A 21,057-nucleotide genomic window follows, 5' to 3' on the forward strand; every position below is an offset into this window, starting at 1 on the left:
GTGGATGTTTTTACATTTTAAGACGTGACGCAGGAGACTCAACTATATAATAATAATAATAATAATAATAAGCTGGTTGATTTCATTCTCTAATTAACCGCCGTCACTTCCCTGACTTTATTCTTTAACTTCCTGCATGGATGTTTGGTTTGCACTGAGCGGTTGTTCAACCAAAGCCACACAAAGTATAAAAATATAACGCGGCTCTCTTTTCTCTGCACACAGAGACATATGCACTCTGTAACTGTTTGGTTATTGTGCAAGCAGTTTCAGTCCACCTCCAATAACACAGCCCTTTGTTTACAGAGCAGACTTTCTCTGCATGCTTTCTGTTTGGGTTTCATACGAGAGGTTTCTTCATGAAACTCAAACCCTGCTGAGATCAGCACTAGGAGCAACTGAAACAGCATTTTAAAACGTTTACTTCTTGTGTTTTACACGGCTGAGATCGATTTGTCCTTTAAACTTTGAGTCAATGAAGCAATGAAGCTCTAGCTGACTTGTGCACGATGGTGGTAGATATTAACGGAGTACATTTTCTGTATTTAAGTACAATTTTGAAGTACTTTACTTTCCTTTGAAAGTGTAGTACAAATGTAACTTTTACTCCACTACATTTAGTTGACAACTTTAGTTACAATAAAGATTCAGATTAATAACACAATATGTGTTAGTATAGGTTAAGATTAACTTTATTGATCCCTTGGTGTAATTCATAAATCACCCAGCAGTATATAAAGTTCACCCTTTATTAGCTTAAACATTAAAGTGATGAACATAATAATGTATCAATAATTATAATTCAATATCACATAATCCTGAAAGTTGTGCAGAATAAGACCTTTTACTTTGGGTACTCTAATCACATTTTGATGAATACTTTTGTACTTTAACTTTAAATTAAATGTTGTATGTCGGGCTTGTAACAGAGTATTTCTACACTGTGGTATTACTACTGTACTTTTACTCGACTGAAAGATCCGAGTACTTATCTTTCCACGTATCTGAATCAGACCTTTTCTCGTTCGTCGCATTAGTCAGTGAGTTGTGACATTTAAGGACACTGTTCATATGAGGTCACTGTGTAGGTATGCAGGTGCCACTACCCTCAGTGAGTGTCTGGACTGTGTCCCGTTCATCATTCAGTAATCAGGAACTCCCTCAGCTTCCTCCTCTGCGAGATGGTGCATGAATCACAAAACGTCTGGTAGGTAGGTAGGTAGGTAGGCGGAGACAAGAAAGCACTGGCTCCAGGAAACCATAACAGTGGCACACCTTAATGTGTTGCATTATTAATAAATAATAAAGAGGGTGCATGTAAGAGCTACTGAAGTGGCTCAGAGTCCGAGAAGGAAACAACAACTTTGTGGAAACGGCCTTTAAAGATATGGATTGTTAAATTTGATTGAGTTTGCAAGACACAACAGGTGAATAGGGTAAAAAGATTTAATTAATAGATAACACTATGAAACTTCCCCAGTTGGTTACGTAAATGAAGACAAATATTTTTAGTATTACAAGTTTTCTGATCGGTTACATTTAAAATATGCAAATAAGGCATTACGCAAATAGACAAAATAACATAAAACATCTAAATGTGTATTTTGGATGTTTCCTTTCCACTAGTCTAAAAGAAGAAATGTAATAAAAAGAAAAATAGCACAAACTCTCAAAATTGACCGGTGCAACAATGTTTGTCTGTAGTGTCTCGCCAAAGTACAATATGTTATAGCTGTTCTCATTCTTTACTTTATTACTTCTTTGCACTATATTCTGCCTCAGTCAATGAAGGCAATGATATTGATGTGAATAGATAGCTACCCTGGAGTTGTGTTTCAGGCTATTGATTCATCAGTGCCAGTGTTCATGAAATCAATACTCTAATTAATGCCAGAAATCCAGCTGACGGCTGTGACTACACGAGAACAAGACACCGCCTATGTTTAAATTACCATCATGTAGATAAAATGTGTCTTTAAGGTGACACGTTTGGCTCCACACTGCTTTCAAAGACATTGAGAAATATAAATTCTTAGGGAATCATGAATTTATTCCAGAAAAGTCATCATGTCCAGAAAAAAAACACATTTTCTATCCCTATGAAAAATACACTAAAGTTGAAAAATAAAAGTAAAACACATGGCTCATTTTGGAGTTATGACATTTTAGTACTATAGCCATAACTCAAAAAAAGTACAAATAAAAAGGTTTAAAAAAAAAAAAAAAGAGAGAGAGAGAGACGCTGTAGCGGCTGGTAAATACATGCAACTGTCATCAAAGTTCAAAAAGTAACCGTCACAACCTGAACTTTAAAATACAGTAAGTATGAAAAAGGATAATAGACATTTGATTCAAAATCTGCGTTGTTTGTTAGGTCCATATTCTCCAGGCCCGGGGAGACCTCTGGGGAAGCCACCCTGACCTCCGGGCATGAGGTTTCCTTGCCCCGGCATCATTGGGGTATTCTCAGCAGCCATGTTGGGAGTACCTGCAGGACCAGAATTGCGAGTACCCGCAGGACCAGAATTGCCACCCAGCGAGTTTCTGTTCATCCCATGACCGCCCATATGCATCCTCATGTCTGGCTCCCTGTTTTCAGGGAAGTTGCCTCTGAAGCCCTCTTGCTGCCTCTTCAGCATCTCCTCATTGTGCATCCGTATCTCCTCCTCTCTCCTCCGGCGTTCCTCCTCCTGCCGGATCTCAACCTGTTTCCTCTTCTGCACCTCCTGACTGTGGAGCTCCTCCATCCTCCGCAGCTCCTCCTGCCGCCTCAGCAGGTCCTGCCTCATCAGCATCACTTGGTGCTCATGTCTGGCTGCCTCCATCTCGGCCTCCAGCTTCTCCTGAGCCTCCTTCATGTTGCGGTCTACCATATCATACTGCTGCTTCTCCATCTCCATCAGGGCCTTCCAGCGCATGGCATACTCATACTCGAAGGAACCAGGCTGAGCAAATCGTGGTGGCTGCTCACGCTCTTTGTGATACTGCTGGTTTTTGTTTATGATTTTTTCTGACAGTCCCTCCTCTTCATCAAGCTGTTCCATAGGTTCCACTGTAATCGGTCGCGGGAAAGCTGTGAGAAGGTAGGCACCATCACTGCACTTATCCAAAGCCTTTCTTGCAGCTGGCTTTGAGGTGTACTCCACTATTCCCTTCCCTGTGGGCCTCCCTCGGTCATCCACTATGACCACTGCTCTTTCTATCTGACCAAAGCCGGCGAACGCCTCCTCCAGCAGCTCATTGGACACAAAATCTGGCAGATTTTTCACAGTTAAAGCTGCACCGTGTGTTGCAAATCTCACCCTAATAGGCCTGCCTCTGAACGGAGTATCATCCAGCTCGGCTCTGGCGATCTCTGCTATGATCCTGGTCTCCAGCCGGATGAAGCCGAAGCCTCTTTCCTTGTTGATAAAGATTTCATTGGCCTTGCCGTATTTGTCGAACAGCTTCTCGAGATCCTCCTCGGTAATTCCTGTCGGTAGGTTTCCCACAAACAGCCTGCTGCGCTGGGTGAAGGTTTTCTCACCGGGCTTTCTGAAGTTCTGCAGGTCCAGGGTGAGGGCCTCGTTGGGGTTGCTATGCTCGCTATGCTCGGGCTGTTGGCCGTTGGTGTTTGTTCCTCCGGGCTTTTTCTGCTCCCCCGGGCGGTTGGACCCATGGTGGTGCTGGGGGCCTCTGTTTCCTTGCATTTTTTACTAAAGAATTAAAACTCGAGTCGACGAATCGCTCGACAAAAACACGCAAACTCTTAGCAGAGAGTGGCGCACAAAGAGCTGCGAAAATGGCGAGGGTGCCGCTATTGTGACCCCAATTTAGTGCGACTCATGCGTTTAAATTTGTGACGTAGATTCTGCGCGACGGTGCGAGAAAAACAAAAAATAAACGGGTATCGGTTTATATTAAAATTAAATAATTATATATGCTATGATCAGCATATACAATACTGTTGAAATATGTAATTTCCATTACATTTATGCTACATTTAATTAGTTTTATTGTGTTGTTTGACTTTTTTTTCGTCCTCTCGCGAGAGTATGCGTTCGCCTTGTAAAAACAGCAATGTTGAGCGGGTGATTTCGCGGGAATTGTTTCTTTTGCTCGTTGAAAAGGGAAACAATCAGTGATATCCGAAAATATAACGTAATAGCTGATTCAAACACGGGTACCAGCTGAAGTTTGAACCCCCCCGCTTCTTAAAGGTAAGGTCATTAAATCTGCGACATCGGCGATATTCCCAAAACAGTCAGCATGTTCTGGAGGAGCTCAGACAACACTACCTGTCATTGTCGCTGAATTGAGTTGACCTGCTAACACTACTTCATAAACGTGCACGGCAGTCATTGAGTGTGTATGTACTACATTAGACACATTTCTACAAACCTTCTCTGCTTTCAGGACAGTCATGTTCTCCGACATGAGTGCACAGAAGGACGGCTCCTCTCTGCTCTGCCGCCCCTCCGAGGACCAGGGGGGGCCGGTGTTTGAGAGGATGTCGCTGGCCTACAGTCCATGCTCCGAGCGCTACACAGTCGGGGAGCGGAGCTTCAGTCGCCAGTATGCTCATATTTATGCAGCACGACTCATGCAGATGAGGCCCTTGCTCTCAGAGAGAGCACAGCAGAAGTGGGGTGAGCTCAGGGCATTTTGTTTTACTTACATCTGGGGCTATAAAGCATCTGATTTTTATTTTCTAATCTGTCTCACTGTCTATTCCAGGATCAGATGTGCTTATCAGGAAGCTGTGTGATCTTCAGACAGGGGAGCAGTGTTGCATTGTGGGAACCTTGTTCAAGCGTATGGAATTGCAGCCATCTATCCTGAAAGAGATCAGTGAGGAGGTCAGTGGTCATTCAAAATCCACCAGCTTGAACCCCCTACATCCCGTATACAATTGTTTATCATTGTTTTCCTTTCTCCTTAAGCACAACCTGCTGCCTCAACCGGCACGAGCCAAATTAATCAGTGAGACTGATGAGCTGATTCTGGAGGATGAGCTACAGAGGATCAAACTGGAGGGCAAAATTGACAGAGACATCTGTGTCACAGGTCAGGATTTTACTTGAGGTTAAGACAGGATGAAGAAGGATGTCACGATCACTACAGTTCACATTACAGGGATTATTGCTCAATTCATGATCTCTCTGCCAAGCATATTCACACTCATGTTTGAAGTGATCTGACATCGGTGTGAATGTCTGCCCTGAAATGCCTCGCATGCATACATATAACCTGCATGTAGGAACAACAACAAAAACATTTGGGAAACAATTAATGACATATTTGTGCAAACCTTCATCTCCCCATGTTGAGGATTAGGGCAAGAAGGAACCCCAAAGCCATAGTTAAAGCTAAATTTGCAGCTATGGCTGTTAGTTCTTATGTGTGGGTTCAGATTTGGACACATTTGCCACATCTCTTCGGTTTCTCTTCCAGGTAGTGTTATTGCAATATATGGAGCCGAGAAGAATGACGGGAAGTTCACTGTTGAGGACTTCTGCATGGCTGATCTTCCTCCGCAGACACCAAGACCTGCGCTCAGCTCTGACCGGTAAACACTACACACAGACATCATACGCAGCTTAAATCTCAGCCTTTTCGTAATAATAGATTCTTAATGCGCTTAATGTCGTCGTCCAGGTTTGTGCTCCTGGTCTCGGGACTTGGTCTCGGCAGTAGTCATGCCGACAGCATGCTGGGGCTACAGTTGCTGGTTGACATGGTCACCGGTCAGCTCGGTGACCAGGGGGAGCAGAGCGGTGCTGCGACAATTTCCAGGGTCTTACTGGCTGGAAACCTCCTGAGCCAAAGCACCCAGGACTCGGACGCAGCGAAGAAGGTAACTGGGTTAACCGTGGCACACATTTACATACTCTCATTAGTTTAACTTTCACAGAAAAGAAGCAAGCAGGAAGTGGCTCACTTAAATCACATTCAAATCCTTTTTATCCCCCCCTCTCTGTGTGTGAAGCCCAAGTACCTCACCAAGAAGACTCAGGCGGGCAGCGTGGAGGCCATTCGTCTGCTGGACGAGCTGCTGCTTCAGCTGGCGGTGAGTCTGCTTCCCCCTCGACACTCAGTGTTGGGGAGTAACTAGTTACATGTGATGGCGTTACAACATTCAATTACAGTTAAATTAATTTACAGTTACTAATCAAAATATTGGTGATTACATCCAAAAACAAGTGATATTATAAGTACGAGTGTCTCTTGATGTTCTAGGCCTCAGTTCCAGTGGATGTAATGCCGGGCCAGTACGACCCCACCAACTACACCCTCCCTCAGCAGCCTCTGCACCGCTGCATGTTCCCCTTGTCCTCCGTGTACCCCACACTCCAGTTGGTCTCCAATCCACACCAATCTATCATTGATGGAGTTAGGTAAGCGATACCATACACACATACAGACGTTCTCAAATGTAACACGTTTTACTTTTAATATCAAAATCCACATGAACCACTCTTCACATCAGCGTAAGTTCGATCCACCACTTGGCCTAGCGCAGCTACAAACACGGAATCTGTTAGCGTGTCGACTACCGAGCTCGTGCGTGCGGCGCTACTGCATTTAGTCTTACGTCCCAAACTATTTTGCAGATGTTTAACGCCGTGTGTTTGTTTGTATTTCCACTAAGGTTTCTGGGCACTTCAGGCCAAAATGTCTGTGACATTCAGAAGTACAGCAGCATGGACAGACACCTGGAAATACTGGAGAACACGCTACGACTCAGACACCTGGCTCCGACAGCACCTGATACTCTGGGTTAGTCCGACACGTTGATGCAGAATAAAACACAAAGCTTGTGGCTTATATCGGTTCAAAGTACTCACAATGTTTTCTGTACATTTTGTGTCAGGTTGTTTCCCATTTTACCAAAAAGACCCTTTCATCCTGGAAGAGTGTCCCAACGTTTACTTCAGTGGCAATGCCCCAACCTTTGAGTCCAAGCTCATTAAAGGTCAGTCACTATGGTCTTTCTTTACACTCGAAAAGGACAAACATATTGACTATCTTCGCTATTTTATTCCACTTGAACTGTTTACTAATGTGCCAAGATGTTTCTTCTTCTCTTCCTGCCAGGTCCTGATGGCCAGGAAGTCCTTTTGGTTACTATTCCAGACTTCAGCAGCACCCAAACAGCTTGTCTGGTCAACTTACGTACTCTTGCATGCGAGCCAGTTAGCTTCTCGGCCTTCTCCGCTGACGACGATGAGGAAAGTGACATGAACGTCAGCCACTGAGGGTCCATAACATCCACATATCGTATCGGACACTATTGATGAATATTCAGACTTGTGAACATCTGAGGCAGGAGTTGCTGTCCAGTATCATAAAGGTCAACAGATTGCTGTTAAAGTTACCGTTATAAGGTTACTTCTAATGGTTCCTTTTTTTTTTTAAGGTGTGTTTTTTTTTTTTACGGAAGAGGATTGGGGTCACGTGTGAAAAATGTATTTCACGTGTGGATGAAACTGCAAAAGATAAACGGCACTGACCTCCAGTATTCTATTAACTCGGTGTTCACAAAGGTGCTTTAATAAATAAAGACAAGCGTTGTGTATTACAGTAACAAGCTTTTATTTGAGGAATAACTACTTCACTGTGTCGGAGACAACATGACCTCTGACTCTGTTACCAACTTTGAACAAAAGCTTTTTAACCCTTTAGTGACTGCTCAAACATTTGTGTAAATAATTCATTTTTTTTATGTGCATCCACAATAAACATCTTTTCATGAAGCAAAAAGAGAAAGTCAGTGTGAAGTGTAACAGCGTCAATATCTGAAGAGGCATTTTGGTAGGAAATAGATCTTTATACAATTATTGTCGTTAATATTCTGTACATTCCCATTTGTGTGTCGTACAAAGACAGGATTCCTTATTTGATTCTCTTAATCAGTCTGCTCGAGTACAACATGGCAATGAGAACTAATTGCAGGAGAGGAAAGTTGCATGTTTTACTGAATCGCGTGTGTGTGTGTGTGTGTGTGTGTGTGTGTGTTGACATTAATAATCATCAATCTTGTACTCGTAGTTATAATCCAGGATGGAGTCTGTGAAGCCGCCAGGCGTCGAGGACTGTCCCTCCCCTACGACCCACGAGTCGTACCAGGATGTGGTGGTCTCTGGCGTTGTGGGAATTGTGGTTATTGTGGTTGTTGTTGTTGTCGGAGGAAATGTCGTTGTTGATTTTAACTTCAGTAATCTCTGTTGCCGAAGGCGACGGATGCGAGCTATCCTGAGTCTCCTCTGCCGCTCGGCGCTGACTTGTGAGTTCTGTGAATACCCATTGTTGCCGCCAACAACGCGCCTGTTGCCATTAGCAACTGCAGGTAACTGCACTCTGTTGTTGCCGTAGCTGAGTCTAATTGGCTTGTTGCCATTGAGGGCCATGATCTGCAGAGGAGTGAAGAAAGACTTTATTATAGGTACCAGATTCAGTCTCAGAAAGTAAAACCATCAAGCGGCTCGTGTGTGAATTTGACCTGTACACACACACACACACACACACACACACACACACACACACACACACACACACACACACACACACACACACACACACACACACACACACACACACACACACACACACACACACACACGAGCCGCTTGATGGTTTTACTTTCTGTGACATGTCAAGTGTCAATTTGTAACACCTGCAAGTCCAAAATAAGCTGATCAAATGTAAGCTATGTTTTATTATGAATATACAATTAAATTTAAACTTTCCATGAAAGAAAGTCACAAAAATGTAAATTATAGCTCTTATAAAGAACAAATCTGGTCATGAAAAGAGCAGGATGGCAGTGCCTCACCTGTTTAATGCGGTCCCAGTTGGACTTGGCCAGGTTGAAGCTGCAGGTGGTTGCTCCTGGCTGGTACCCCACCACACACAGTTTGGTCACAGAGGAGAACCCCTCCGCTCGAGCAGTCACGCGGTACTCCCCCGGGTTAAGCAGCCGCCAGTAGTCCCCTGTTGGTGCTACAATGACAAAGAGAGGACAGGCATTTTGTTTTAAGCACAGAGGGTGCTCTCTTGTGTGTCTTAGTTGAAAAGTATGAGACTCAAGAAGGGGAAGAGAGGAAGTCTTTCACCAGACCTGTCGTGACATCGTGGTTTATCCCCTCTACAGACACTGTGGCATTTGCAATGGCGTTCCCCTGCTGATCCTTCACAATGCCCCTGACGCCACGATGCACCTAGATAGAGGGAATAGTTTAAAGGGGGAACATCTCTAGTTCTAATACATAACAATACACTGAGAGATACAGCACGTTTCTAGAAATAGACTTGATTTTGACAGTGTTTGAGTCTGTGTGACTGACCTGCTCCATGAAGATGAGCATTGCTTCTCTGTTCTTCTCCCACTCATACGCCAACTCACTTTGATGAGGGAACTTATCACATCCCAGGAATATGGATAGCTCAAAACAGTTGGTGTGCAGGTAGCTGAAATCATTCATACCTAGAGAGGAGTACGCACACACACACGCGCATTAACCTCAGAGCCTGCAATGCGCATATTGTCCACCAGGGTGTGTTATAAATACATGCAAAACATAATAAACCTTCTGGCCTCCAGTGGTGGAAAATAACTAAGTACATTTACTTAAGTGTTCCCATTTCCTGCTACTTTATACAATATATTTCAATCAATAATAGAAAATATAATCAACAAATAATCTGCATTATTATAGGTTAAGATAAACTCTATTGATCCCTTGGGTAAATTCCTCTACTTACTTCCTGTGATTGGCTTCCATTTGGCTCGATTGACGATGCCGTGCACGCCTGCGGCGATGTCTCCGTGGCAGGAGCCGTGGTAGTTGTGTGTCAAGGTCAGGTGTGTGGAGGCATAGGAGACAGCCAGCCACCTGAAGAGGGACTCGTCTGCGATCACCCGAGGCTCATCCTCTGGCTCGGCGTACTGGTAGCCGCCGCTTCTTCCTCTATCATCCTCGTCCTCCTCTCTTTGGCCATGTCCTTGGTTTTGGTCGTAGCCATGGTCGTATCCTTGGCTCTGGTCGTAGCCGCGGTCGTATCCTTGGCTCTGGTCATAGCCGCGGTCGTATCCTTGGCTCTGGTCATAGCCATGGTCGTGTCCTTGGTTCTGGTCGTAGCCGCGGTCGTATCCTTGGTTCTGATCGTAGCCGCGATCGTATCCTTGGTTCTGGTTGTAGCCTTGGTTCTGGTCGTAGCCTCGATCGTAACCTTGGTTCTGGTCGTAGCCGCGTTCGTAACCTTGGTTCTGGTCGTAGCCCCTCTGCTCCTCCTCTGGCTCTCCGTATCCCCTTTCTCTCCTATCTTCCTCTGGCTCCTCGTGGTATCCCCTTCCATACTCTGACACATCAAAACTTTCTTCTTCATACCTGTAAGAAACGATTAGAATTGAACTAGTACACATGATTGTAACAGCGAGCTGTTCATGGAGAGCGATGCAGGAGAAAGGAGGAGGAACAATGAAATGTGTGTGTAAAGCAACAACAACAGACAAAGTCATACTGTCTCTTCTTGCGGCTGTGAGGTGTTTGGCTGTTCGGCAGGCTTGTTGAGACGTAAGCTGTCATAAGGGTAGGCCACAATTCTCTCCCCACCCTGGAAGTTTGCACCTAACACAAATGGATGGCTTTTCATCCAGGAGATTATGGCCTTGGTTTCCACAGCACACTGGAACAAAACCAGAAAGAATACCCTCATTGTTGTTTACAGACTAAACCACAACCTTTTGTTAAGGAACAAAGGATTTTATAGTAATAAAAACTGGTATATGAGGAGAGTATTTAGAAATATAATATATGTACTTCTGTCCTTTATGATTAGCTGGTTGGAAGACACAACAGTACCCCCTTCTTACCGAGCTGTTGGTCTCGAAGTGATCCGGTAAGGGCACGTGGTGATTGGGTGTGAGTTTGGGCACCAGGCCCTTATCTTCAGCATCCCACAGGACGCTATTGAGGTCGGGGAAGTTCTGGAAGATGTCGAAGCCTTCATCAGTGAAATGTCCCGTTTTCCATCCACTCAGCTCTGATCCCTGCGGGGGGGAGAATTTGGACAAGTGAGACATGGAGCCACATCACCCCTTACCACGACCCACAGTATGATTCACTGGCATTTCCTGTTTGTTCCTCTCTTTTGTTTGAAAACAAGTGGAAACACATGATTTTTGTTATGCTCATAATCACTGACCGCTTCAAATGCTTCCACATGTCCGTCGGGGTTAAGCGATGGCACCAGGTGGATGCGTATTCCCTCCACCAGCCGCTGGACTCTGGGGTTTCTGTCTTTGTGCTCTTTGCACAGATACTGCATGAGAAGCAGCAGCATCTCCCGACCCACTGCCTCGTTTCCGTGGAGACCTGCCGTGAAGCGCAACTCTGGCTCACCTGCAGAGACAACCGGACAAGACTAGTTGTTTGTCGCTTAACCATAATCTGCTGACTTCCACCTGGTGTTTATTTGGATTTACAGGAATCATCGGAGGTGCCATCGAAGCCCAAAAGTCCATAATTTCAAGCAAACAGCATTTAATAGTAAAAGAAATAATCGTAAGTATGCACGATAGGGCTTTTGTTTTCAGCCAATAGAGATTCAACAATCATATAAATGTCCTATTCATGCACCCCGACTCATATGAACACACTCCCACCTATTTCGTGCTCCGTGGGGTTGCCAGAGATGATCATGGCCATGATATCGAGTCCCTTGGAGCTGCGGCCCAGGCTGTAGATGCTGGTGATGTTGGGACACTCGCCGTTCACTGACTTCATAACCTGAGCAAGTGAGATGGTGGAAACAGTCAGTGTGCAAAGTATATCATTATATTTACACATTATTTATGATCAGCTGATGGCTACTGCTTTATACAGATCTGTCCCAGCAGCTAAACATCTCTGAAACATCTCGAAAGTGGTGAAATATGTGGGCGCCTTTTATTATAAACAGCGCTTCAGTGTGGAAAGGTCATGTTGCCCTCTGGTGGTTTCAAAGAACAAATTGTGAAGGAATGAGCCTACTGCGGGGGTTTTAATATCAGTTTGTATTAAAGTGGATTAAAGCAGTTTAATTGTTCCTGGGAAATTATTTTGTTTTCGTCTTTGGGGAAATAACTGAGGTATTTCCTGTGGAATGAGCCAGCAGACGTGCAGGAGGCCGTGTGTGAGGACACTCACTGAAACCATCTCTGAGTAGCTGTGATGCTTGAACTTTAGGTAATCTACTGGAGTCACTTCATTTTGCCTGTACTGAACATCCACTGGATCTGTGAAACAAAACAAAAAGCAACATGTATTATTCATGTTTTGTGTTTTAGTGTGTGTGTGTTCGTTTTCTTTAAGAATTCAAGGTAACAGGGGGTTGGGTTATTGGTATACAAATGGTCATCTTGTGGGTAAGAAGTATTTTTTTAATGTGTTCGAGGCTCACCGGGCTGGGGGCAGCCGAGGACCTCCAGCCTCATACACAGGGAGCCGTTCCAGCTCTGAGGGATGATTCGTATGTAGCGGGCCAGCACAGGCTCTGCCAGCTGGTTCAACACCGGAGTCTCCCTATCGCTGTTTCCAAAGAACAACTGGGCGAGAGAGGAGTGGGAGGAAGATGAGTCAGGGAAAGAAGAGGGAGACATTGTACACGGTTCCCAAAGAAAGAGCCATTCAATCATTTTCGATGAACTCACCCAGTCAGTGTATCCATCATGGATGGTGGTCCACTCTCTGCTGTCATTGCTGAAAGCGAGGAAGTAGGACATCACGTAGTCACTCCTGAAACGAGACAACGCGTGAGCAACATGTTGAATTTAGAAACAGAAAATAAAGTGTATCAGCCTGCGTGTTTGTGTCTTACTCGTTCATCGAGTTTCGTCCTTGTGTCACGACTCCTGTGAACTCCGTCTCCCTGCGAGCATCGATCTCAAACCAGTGGATCTTGTCCTCGGAGTTTGCACACCACGCTCCACCTCTCATGTTTTCTTCATCTTCTGAGCCCTGGGAACCACACAGACCACAACATGGAAGCGACAGTCTCAGCCATAACAGTATTTTTCCAACATGTGGCTGGTAGCTGGTGTTTAATTCAAGGCCTGGCAGCATGTAAGTGATAGCTGTACTGTATGTATGTAAGCGTTCAGACCACAGCAGGCCTGCTCTGTTGTGTACCTGCATGTTGAGGCGCGCCCTCTGAGGTGCAAAACCATACTGAGACATAGAGGAGGCTGTAAGCTGGTCTGGCTCGATCTTATGGGACTCCATCCCCAGGGGAGGACACTCTGCCAGAAAAGAATAAAATGATATGTTAATGGTATTAGCAAAAGCTTATGCAATGTTTTTTCCAGATCTGAACACACTTACTCTTTGGCTCTTTGAAGACACGTGGTCTGTTCCTGGCCCGCTCCTCTGCCTCCTTCAGCTTCTGCGCTCTCTCTGGCAGAAGTCAGAAAAACATTCTTAATAGCAAAATAAATTGCACCGTCTTGGCTGAATATCTTCTCTATCTTTCTCTGCCCAGAAATGATCTAGGAACTCAGCATAACTTTGAACATTTGAAATGCCAAAACTCCCCCAGGGCTGGAGTGCTGTAAAAACAAACAAGGATGTAGTGATTTCCCCCCCAGCCCACATGTGGTCTGATCAAACTCAGATCATCCTGACACTCCTATTGAGGAACAGTGCTGAATCCCTTCTATCCCTTATATCATTCTCACACACTGAGCTGTGTGGCACATTGACCTAATGCAGTTTATTGGTGGTGGTGCGGCTGCCAGAAGTCTTACTGACTGCGGATGTGAAACATGTTGCACGTTAACTCTCCTACTGTACCCACATGCACAAGTGAACAAACACATGAACCCATTGACCCACTTTTTTGTGCCTCTTTGAACCAAAGTGCTTCAAGCCGCCCAAACTCTTTTTTTAGCTAACAATGTTTTTCACCTTAAACCCAGATAGCAGTGAACCGTCTCCACAGGAAGTGCCCTATTGACACCAGTCCCGACCGTGTTGTATATCATCGTCTCCAGGCTCGCCTTAACCACCAGCTAACCTCGCTACACACAGCGGACACGTGGCGACAAAGTGTTGATGTGAATACTTTAAGGCTCTACATTGCGACATCCTCTGTCTGCTAATTCTCCCTCTTTGTCACTCACACTAATCCACATTCATTCTCAGTTGACCTCTCACTCTCTTGGATTCAGTTACAGCTCACAAGAGCTTTCTGAACTTCCTTTGAATAATCTCCATTTTGTTGTGGAGGGATGAACCTTTGTCCCTGCTGTGCAAGTTTAAGCAAGTACCAAAGGCCTGCTGACATCAACATGGTGGGAAGTCACATCTGCAGTACCTTAGAACAGAAATGTGATCCGAGGGAGGCAACACCTTATAGCTGTTATCCTGTTAGGACTTTTGCACTTAGGTCACAGGCCATGTTCTTTGATTTGTTTTCTGACAGGATTGTGCAGAGCGGTGTTGTGTAAGAGAGAGCGGGAGAAAAAAAGATTCACATCTGGGTTTTCTTACCTCTCTCTTCTCTCGCTCTTTCTTTTTCTGCTCTCTCTCTCTCCTTCTGCATCCATTTGTCGTCCGTCTCGTCTTCTTTCCTCCCTGGTGAAAATCAAGGATAATTGCATAGAAATACTTATAAATACAGCCGTGTGCAGCATGCATGTCTTTCTGGGGTTTTGCAAGACATTAAGAACTATAAACAGTAAAAATGTCAATGTTTATAAATCTGGGAAGTTATTGACTTGACTGTTATTTATCCCTTTTTCTTGCTCTCTGCTTTGTTGGCATGAAGTCTCACTGCAGCTTAACTAATGGATCTAATATAAAACATTCAGTATGGATATGTTTCAGTAGTGTGTGTGTGTGTGTGTGTGTGTGCACACATACTCATTCCGTATTCGTCGTAATCCTCATACCACGTCCCCTCGTAGGGAGCAGTGGCTGTGGGCTCCTCTGCGTAAAAAATATGAAAAAGAAACATCAAGTCCGACGACTCGTTAAATCAGTGACTACAACTGCTCTCTATTTGGATGCCACTGTGACGCCTACGACGTAATTAAGTTGTTAAATCTTTAATTTACATTTACAAGAATCATAACAGAGTGATCTGATGACAAGGGCTCTTTTTAACTCCACATCAAAACTAAGGAAAGTTTTGTTGACTCTGCGAACCCTCCCTCTCCTGTTTGAAAAGTAGGGCAGGTTTGCTCACAGACTCACTGTTATGTTATTCCCATGTGTTAAATTGCTCAGGATTTCTCATCTGCTGCCAGCCTAAAGGCACAGATGGAGTCTGCAGAGCGTTCTTACTAGTTAACTGCCGAATCAACATTTGGACTCGCGGGTGTTAATTGAATTTGTGGCGTGTTTGAGAGACAGCAGTTACCTGGAAGAGTTTCGACTTTGATTTCAGGGCCGACTTCTGAACCATCAGGGAAGGGAAGATTCTCCGGCACCTCAACTGCAGGAGTGCAACAAGTAGAACATTATTAAAAAGGTAAAACATAGGGATTATTCAAGTGTCATTAGCAGACTGAGAAACAGGAGAAGGCGACAGAAAAAAGGACGGGCGAGTAGGAGTGAATCAATGGAAATGTCTGGAGACTGGAGGTACGGTACTGTATGCTGGAAACACAGAGTAATAAGAACATGTGTCCGGTCCAGTTGAGTGTCACGGAGCCACATGACACACTGTTTCCTACATCCGAGCAGGAAAAAACGAGTTACTGCTGACTTTAGGTGGACTGTGGCTGGAAGAGATAGTGACCATCGTAAAAGTTTTCAACATGAAGTCTGTAAATTTAGATCTGATGATTGTACCATCTTGGAGTTTGGAAGTTAAGTTTTTAAAACGGGTCATTATCAGAAGCCTGAAGAAAGTATTGGAAGATATCAGACAGTGGATGTTATCACAGGCACATAAAACATAAGAAGTGTATTATACATGTGTAGTTTAAGTGTCCCTTGGTCTAAATATTGTTTTTCCCATTTGTTCAGTGTAAAAATTCCAGTTTGTATTAGGAATTACAAGTTGTTGCTATTTATACGAAATGATTCAAAATCAAGCCAGTCTCAACAACAGAGAGTGAGTCATAATACATTCAAATCTTTAGCTGTGATTCATTCAAGTTGTTTAAAAAGCATTGTGAGCTTCTTGCAAATTAACCCAGAATGCATTGTTTTGGGTTCTAATTATCTGGAGAGCCATCTTTTTTGGAATCTGTGTAATGTGTTTTTTGTTGTTTTGTCTCAGATGAGTCACGTCGGCTTCTCTCTGATCAAAATTAAAACAATGCTGTCCACCATCGAGATCCGCTTAAATCACTCCTCGCAACACATTTCAGACACAGATTTGGCTGAAGCTGTTAGCAACACAGTAAAAGCAGCAGTGATGAGGCGCATGAAGGAATCAAACCTGAAACTGCTCATGAAAAATAAATTCCAATTGCACAATTAAGTTAGACAACTCTTGGCAATAAAAGTAAATAGTTGTTGGCTCAACATTATCTCTTAAATGTGTCTACTTTAAGGTTCTTAACAGCAATGAATCCCGAAGATCAATGCAACAATAAGGGTCCCATGGGATCATCTCAGCTTATTAATGTGTGACAAACATAGACGGTATAGTAGACATAGTCACCGCGTCACCTATTGGTTTGTAGACTTGGGTTTTGAAGCCTCGAATTTAGCATTTTGGCCTTCGCCATCTTGTTTTTTTGGAACCAGAAGTGACACAAGAAGGTGGAGCTCAGCACAACCGAATGCTGAACAAGACATTTTTAGGCAACCAAAATGTTACAATTAACTTTCATGAAGTGAAAAAGTTAAAGATCTAAGATGAAAACACGGACAACAACCAAACTGGACAACACCGTGGTAGCGACATGTCAATCACAAGGTAGCCCCGCCCTAAAGCATACCCTGCTTTATCGTCTGTTTTACTCTGAATGGGACTTTCATTTAAAAAATGATGCTGTATTGAAGAAGACTTGAAAGAAGCGATGAGAACATAAACTCATCAGGAAAATGTTGAGAAGTAGGATAATTTTCTCATAGACTTCTATACAACCGGACTTCTTTTGCCACCAGAGGAGTCGCCCCCTGCTGGCTTTTAGAAAGAATGCAGGTTCGAGGCACTTCCACATCAGCCTCAGTCCTCAGACCCGGAGGTTGCCGCTTGGTGACAAACTGTCACAGCACAAACGTCCTCAATCAAAACAAAGACAGGAAGTCAGACTTACCGTCCCAGTAGTCGGTGTCATCTGTCCCGGCCTTCCTATCCACCCCAGGGGCAGGGGGCGTTGTGTCCACCTCTTTCCAGTAGCTGTCATAGTTGTCAGTCACAGGAGCGTATGGTTCTTTATCGTCTGGTGTCCAGTAGTCGTCGTAGGCGTCAGGTGCTGGAGTAGAAGGATCTTTCTCATCAGGTTTCCAGAAGTCATCGTAGGCGTCAGGCGCTGGAGTGTACAGCTCATTTTCCTCTGGTTTCCAGTAGTCATCATAGACGTCTGTCACTGGAGCAGCTGGCTGTTCCTCCTCTGGCTTCCAGTCGTCATATGTAAGATCTGGTATCGGAGTCTCGGGCTCGGGCTCAGGCTCGGGCTCAGGCTCAAGCTCGAGCTCAGGCTCAGGCGTGGATGGTGTGAGCTCGGCCTCCCAGTAGTCATCGTCCGGTTTCCAGTAATCATCGTCTGACAGAGAAACAGATTGTAGACTCAGATGTCTGGACGAGACAGTTTGCATGGTTCTCAAGTTTATATTTATAGATTCATTTATTTTACGCTGTTTTTGCTTTTTAAACGGTGACTGATCTACAAACAAATAAGACTTTCTATCTAGAAATATCATACAGCAACTGTTATTGGAAGAAGACTGGAGCAAGCAGCTAAACATGTTAGTTTGTTCTTGTTCACGTTGAAACAAAATTACCTTTCAAGACAAGCTTTCAGGAAAGTTTGATTATGATTTTCAGAACAAGTGGAGGGATGTGTTGTTTTTTCTTTTTGCTGAGGTAGTGCGACTTTTCTTTTTAAATCATCCCATGTTTTTTGGGTGATATAACTAATTTATCAGACAACACTCAGCTCCCTCTGGAGACACGAAATCGCTTTAAGACCCATAAACAGACCTTGATGTTTAAAATGGGTGGAGTTCCCCTTTAAATTGTTCAAGCTGTGTCTTTTTCTTTATTAATGCTGGAAGGAGTACTAACCCAGTACTATGTTTATGAAGGAGGGTGTTGCAGTCATGGGTAGGGTCCAAATGAAATATTAATAATGATGTGGATGGTTTTGCAAATCTAAGATAAGATAAACCTTTATTGATCTCCTCCAGGGAAACAAACAATTTATAGAGTATAAGATTTACTCCTTTTCTACCAAATTAATTTCTGCACAGTCGCTAAGTGTGTGTGACTCACCAACATCAGGATAGACATAGTCAGTGAATGGCTCCGGTTCAGTAGGTGGTTCAGTCGGGATCGCTGGTGGCAGCAGACAGACACAAGGTCAACAACATCCATCAAGTTATTCAAGTACAAATGTGTCTCTCTGCTCTGCTCTGTCCTCACCTGTGGTGGTTGGCGGTAGAGTTGTGGTTGTTGTCTGCCGGTCCTTCTTCTTTCCCTTCTTGTCAGTTTTGGGCTTTTTGGTGGCATTGGGGTCCTTTGGCTCTTTCTTCTTCTTCTTGTCCTTTTTCTTCTTTTTGCCTTCTTCTGGTTCTCTCCTCACTCTGCTCAAAATACCTGGAAGAGGCAAGTAAAGCAAGAGAAGAGAGAGGTTTGGTCAGAATCAAATTAAGCACACAGCACTGATCAGAATAAGTATTAATGCATAAATCCCATACCACCAGCCCAATCAATCTCCTGAACTGAATTTAAAATGAACCCTCATTTCTTAACAGGTCAACATCTGCCAATACAAGATGCCAAATCATTAATCAATGAAAGCACAGTCAGACTGAGTACTGAAGTAAAAGCTAATGCAACACTTTGTTTGTATCCTTTATGAGCAATGTTAGAACTGAATTTTGCAATGTCAAAACACAACGCTGCCAGGGAAAATCCAGACAGCCAGATGAATTTCAGTGGTTGCTTCAGGTCCATCAGTATTTCCTTCTGAGGTTGTCTGAAGTTTTGAGGTACTTTTATGGAAAACACTTCTCTCTCTTTCCGTTAGTTGTGCTTCATTAACCACACTTCAGATTTAATGACACATAAACATATCACTATCACTTACGCAACGCAGCATAAACTCATCACTGAAACCCATTGAAGAGCTAGTGTGGGCTGATGTGTATTACAGTTGAAGCTTAGTTAGAAAGCTCCAGAAGTCCTCCATATCTGTTCCTCCAGCGTGAATGTGCAGCAGAGTCAGCATTAATCATACAGGGTTATAGGAAGTATGTGGTGGCAGTGGAAAAGGTCAGTCAGTGTTATAAAGAACTGTCTACAAGATGCTTCACAGAGTGTCTTCTTCACTTGTCTGGTATGTGAGGCGAAAAAAAATCTATGGTATCTATAATTTAAATCATCTGCGGTGGAGAAGTACATGATAACTGAGTACCTGGACTTCCTCATGCCTGTTGAAGCTGTCAGACACTCAACTAGTGTGCATTTGTGTCTGCTCTTCAATATTACGTTGGAGCTCAGACCATACCTGACCCATGTCTGTGTAACATATTTGTAATTTCTTTAGTTAAAATTTGAATCTTCTACACTCACCTGCTCGTTCAGCCTCCTCTGTGTCTCTTTTGTCCTTGTTGCTGCTCCCCAGTGGGTGTGGGTCCACTGCAAGTCCTTGCTCACTCTCTGGGTTATCCAGGGACTCGTCTCGGAGCTGAGCCCCTGCCTGCTTCTCTGCCTCAATCTGCCGGAGAGAAACTATCCCCCCAGCGCTCTCCCCTCCTCTGGGGACCAGCAGGCAGCACAGGGCCAGCAGAGCCACAGACACAACCACAGTCTGGCTCTTCATACCTGCTGCTCTTCCAACTGCAGAATCCTTTGGTTTGGAGTTTTTGACTTTTCAGCCGTCTCAATGCTCAATCCAACCTCGTCCACCAGAAGAATTCTTTTTCACCCTTTCCTCCCCTGTGTCCTTGCAATGTGATCCACACTTTTACTACAGCAGGGAAATTTCTGAAGCTCCACACACAGCCACAATGTCAACCAGGCTCAGACTGGACTAGACGGAGATGGAGTGGGAGGGGGGTAGGGATATGCAAGGAGGTGGGTTATAGTGAGAGACTGAGAGAGAGCGAGAGAGAGAGAGAGAGAGAGAGAGAGAGAGGGAGAGAGAGAGAGAGAGAGAGAGAGAGAGAGGGAGAGAGAGAGATACAGAGCAAAGCAGCAATCCAGTCAAATGAATAGACTAGGTTCCTAATTGCCCTGCTGCTAGGGTCAGCTGCAAAAACAGCACAAGGCCAGAGGATCCCCCCCTTCACCTGGCTGACGAGTCAGAACAGGTGCAGGGCTCAGACAGGAGACGGGGGGGGGGGGGAGGATGAGGGAGGGCACGTGAGGCCTTTATACTACAGGGCTTGCACCTCCTGGGTTGGAGAAAGAAGCCAGCTTCTTTTTCTTCTGCAGCTCCTATTGAATTCCTCTGCAGAGAGCTTTAACCCTGCAGACTCACAACAGAGCAGAACAGGAGAAGAGAGGGGCGACTCTGAGGACATTGAATTCCACAACAGGAGGCGGAGGAAGGGGAGGAAGGGGAAAAACGGGGAGGATAGGGACTTTGTGTGTATTAACAAAACCAAACACCACTGATCAACAGAGAGAGGAATTCAAAGAAAACGAAAACAGAACATAAATTCTTCTTCAGTCCAGGACTTGTTTTGGTTGGGAAGGGATCTTTAGTTTCCGTCTCCTCTCTTTTCTCCTTTCTAGAGAAAAAGTAATGATCCTGCAAGGGGGGCCATGGAGGAGCGCACACACACAGGATGGGGGAATTGTTTGAGCAGATGACAGAATAATAACCTTTTAAGATTTGAGTGTTTTCTTTGCCATCCCCCCATCCTCCTCCTCTGTTCACCATTTGGAAGGCCTGTCAGGGCCTTCAGA

At 44.4% G+C, this 21,057-nt stretch overlaps 4 protein-coding genes across 5 annotated transcripts in view; 1 reads left to right on the plus strand and 3 right to left on the minus strand.

The window, feature by feature from the left end:
* npc1l1 (NPC1-like 1) overlaps positions 1 to 4,509 on the minus strand; it is an 18,634-nt gene extending 14,125 nt beyond the window's left edge. Inside the window, exon 1 of the mRNA XM_029439579.1 lies at positions 4,381 to 4,509. Coding sequence (XP_029295439.1) covers positions 4,381 to 4,416 — 36 coding nt within the window. The 5' untranslated portion in view covers positions 4,417 to 4,509. The remainder of the gene's footprint in view (positions 1 to 4,380) is intronic.
* LOC115013351 (non-POU domain-containing octamer-binding protein-like) lies at positions 921 to 3,810 on the minus strand. The gene has a single exon (XM_029439583.1). The coding sequence runs from the start codon at positions 3,687 to 3,689 to the stop codon at positions 2,352 to 2,354; it is 1,338 nt and encodes a 445-aa protein (XP_029295443.1). The 5' UTR covers positions 3,690 to 3,810; the 3' UTR covers positions 921 to 2,351.
* pold2 (polymerase (DNA directed), delta 2, regulatory subunit) lies at positions 3,347 to 7,728 on the plus strand. 2 transcript variants are annotated; one of them, XM_029439582.1, is made up of 11 exons: positions 3,347 to 3,478; positions 4,396 to 4,628; positions 4,717 to 4,838; positions 4,923 to 5,046; positions 5,434 to 5,548; positions 5,638 to 5,836; positions 5,969 to 6,049; positions 6,220 to 6,377; positions 6,632 to 6,759; positions 6,854 to 6,955; positions 7,078 to 7,728. In XM_029439582.1, the coding sequence occupies exons 2-11, from the start codon at positions 4,403 to 4,405 to the stop codon at positions 7,236 to 7,238; spliced, it is 1,416 nt and encodes a 471-aa protein (XP_029295442.1). In that variant the 5' UTR covers positions 3,347 to 3,478; positions 4,396 to 4,402; the 3' UTR covers positions 7,239 to 7,728. The 2 variants fall into 2 exon arrangements, with proteins under 2 accessions (XP_029295442.1, XP_029295441.1); XM_029439581.1 differs by lacking the exon at positions 3,347 to 3,478 and adding an exon at positions 4,051 to 4,199.
* aebp1b (AE binding protein 1b) lies at positions 7,518 to 20,198 on the minus strand. Its single transcript, XM_029439580.1, is given in 23 exon segments — positions 7,518 to 8,393; positions 8,816 to 8,982; positions 9,101 to 9,200; positions 9,327 to 9,466; positions 9,745 to 10,370; positions 10,504 to 10,521; positions 10,523 to 10,668; positions 10,856 to 11,032; positions 11,188 to 11,384; positions 11,648 to 11,771; positions 12,171 to 12,259; positions 12,424 to 12,568; positions 12,674 to 12,758; positions 12,841 to 12,980; positions 13,152 to 13,261; positions 13,344 to 13,415; positions 14,511 to 14,594; positions 14,883 to 14,948; positions 15,382 to 15,456; positions 17,237 to 17,686; positions 18,415 to 18,477; positions 18,565 to 18,738; positions 19,717 to 20,198. Coding segments are annotated over 23 exon segments (3,888 nt in total). The 5' UTR covers positions 19,967 to 20,198; the 3' UTR covers positions 7,518 to 8,003.
* Positions 20,199 to 21,057: the final 859 nt, after the last annotated feature.

The sequence above is a fragment of the Cottoperca gobio genome, chromosome 9 (assembly GCF_900634415.1).
Source record: "Cottoperca gobio chromosome 9, fCotGob3.1, whole genome shotgun sequence".
NCBI classification, from domain to species: Eukaryota; Metazoa; Chordata; class Actinopteri; order Perciformes; family Bovichtidae; genus Cottoperca; species Cottoperca gobio.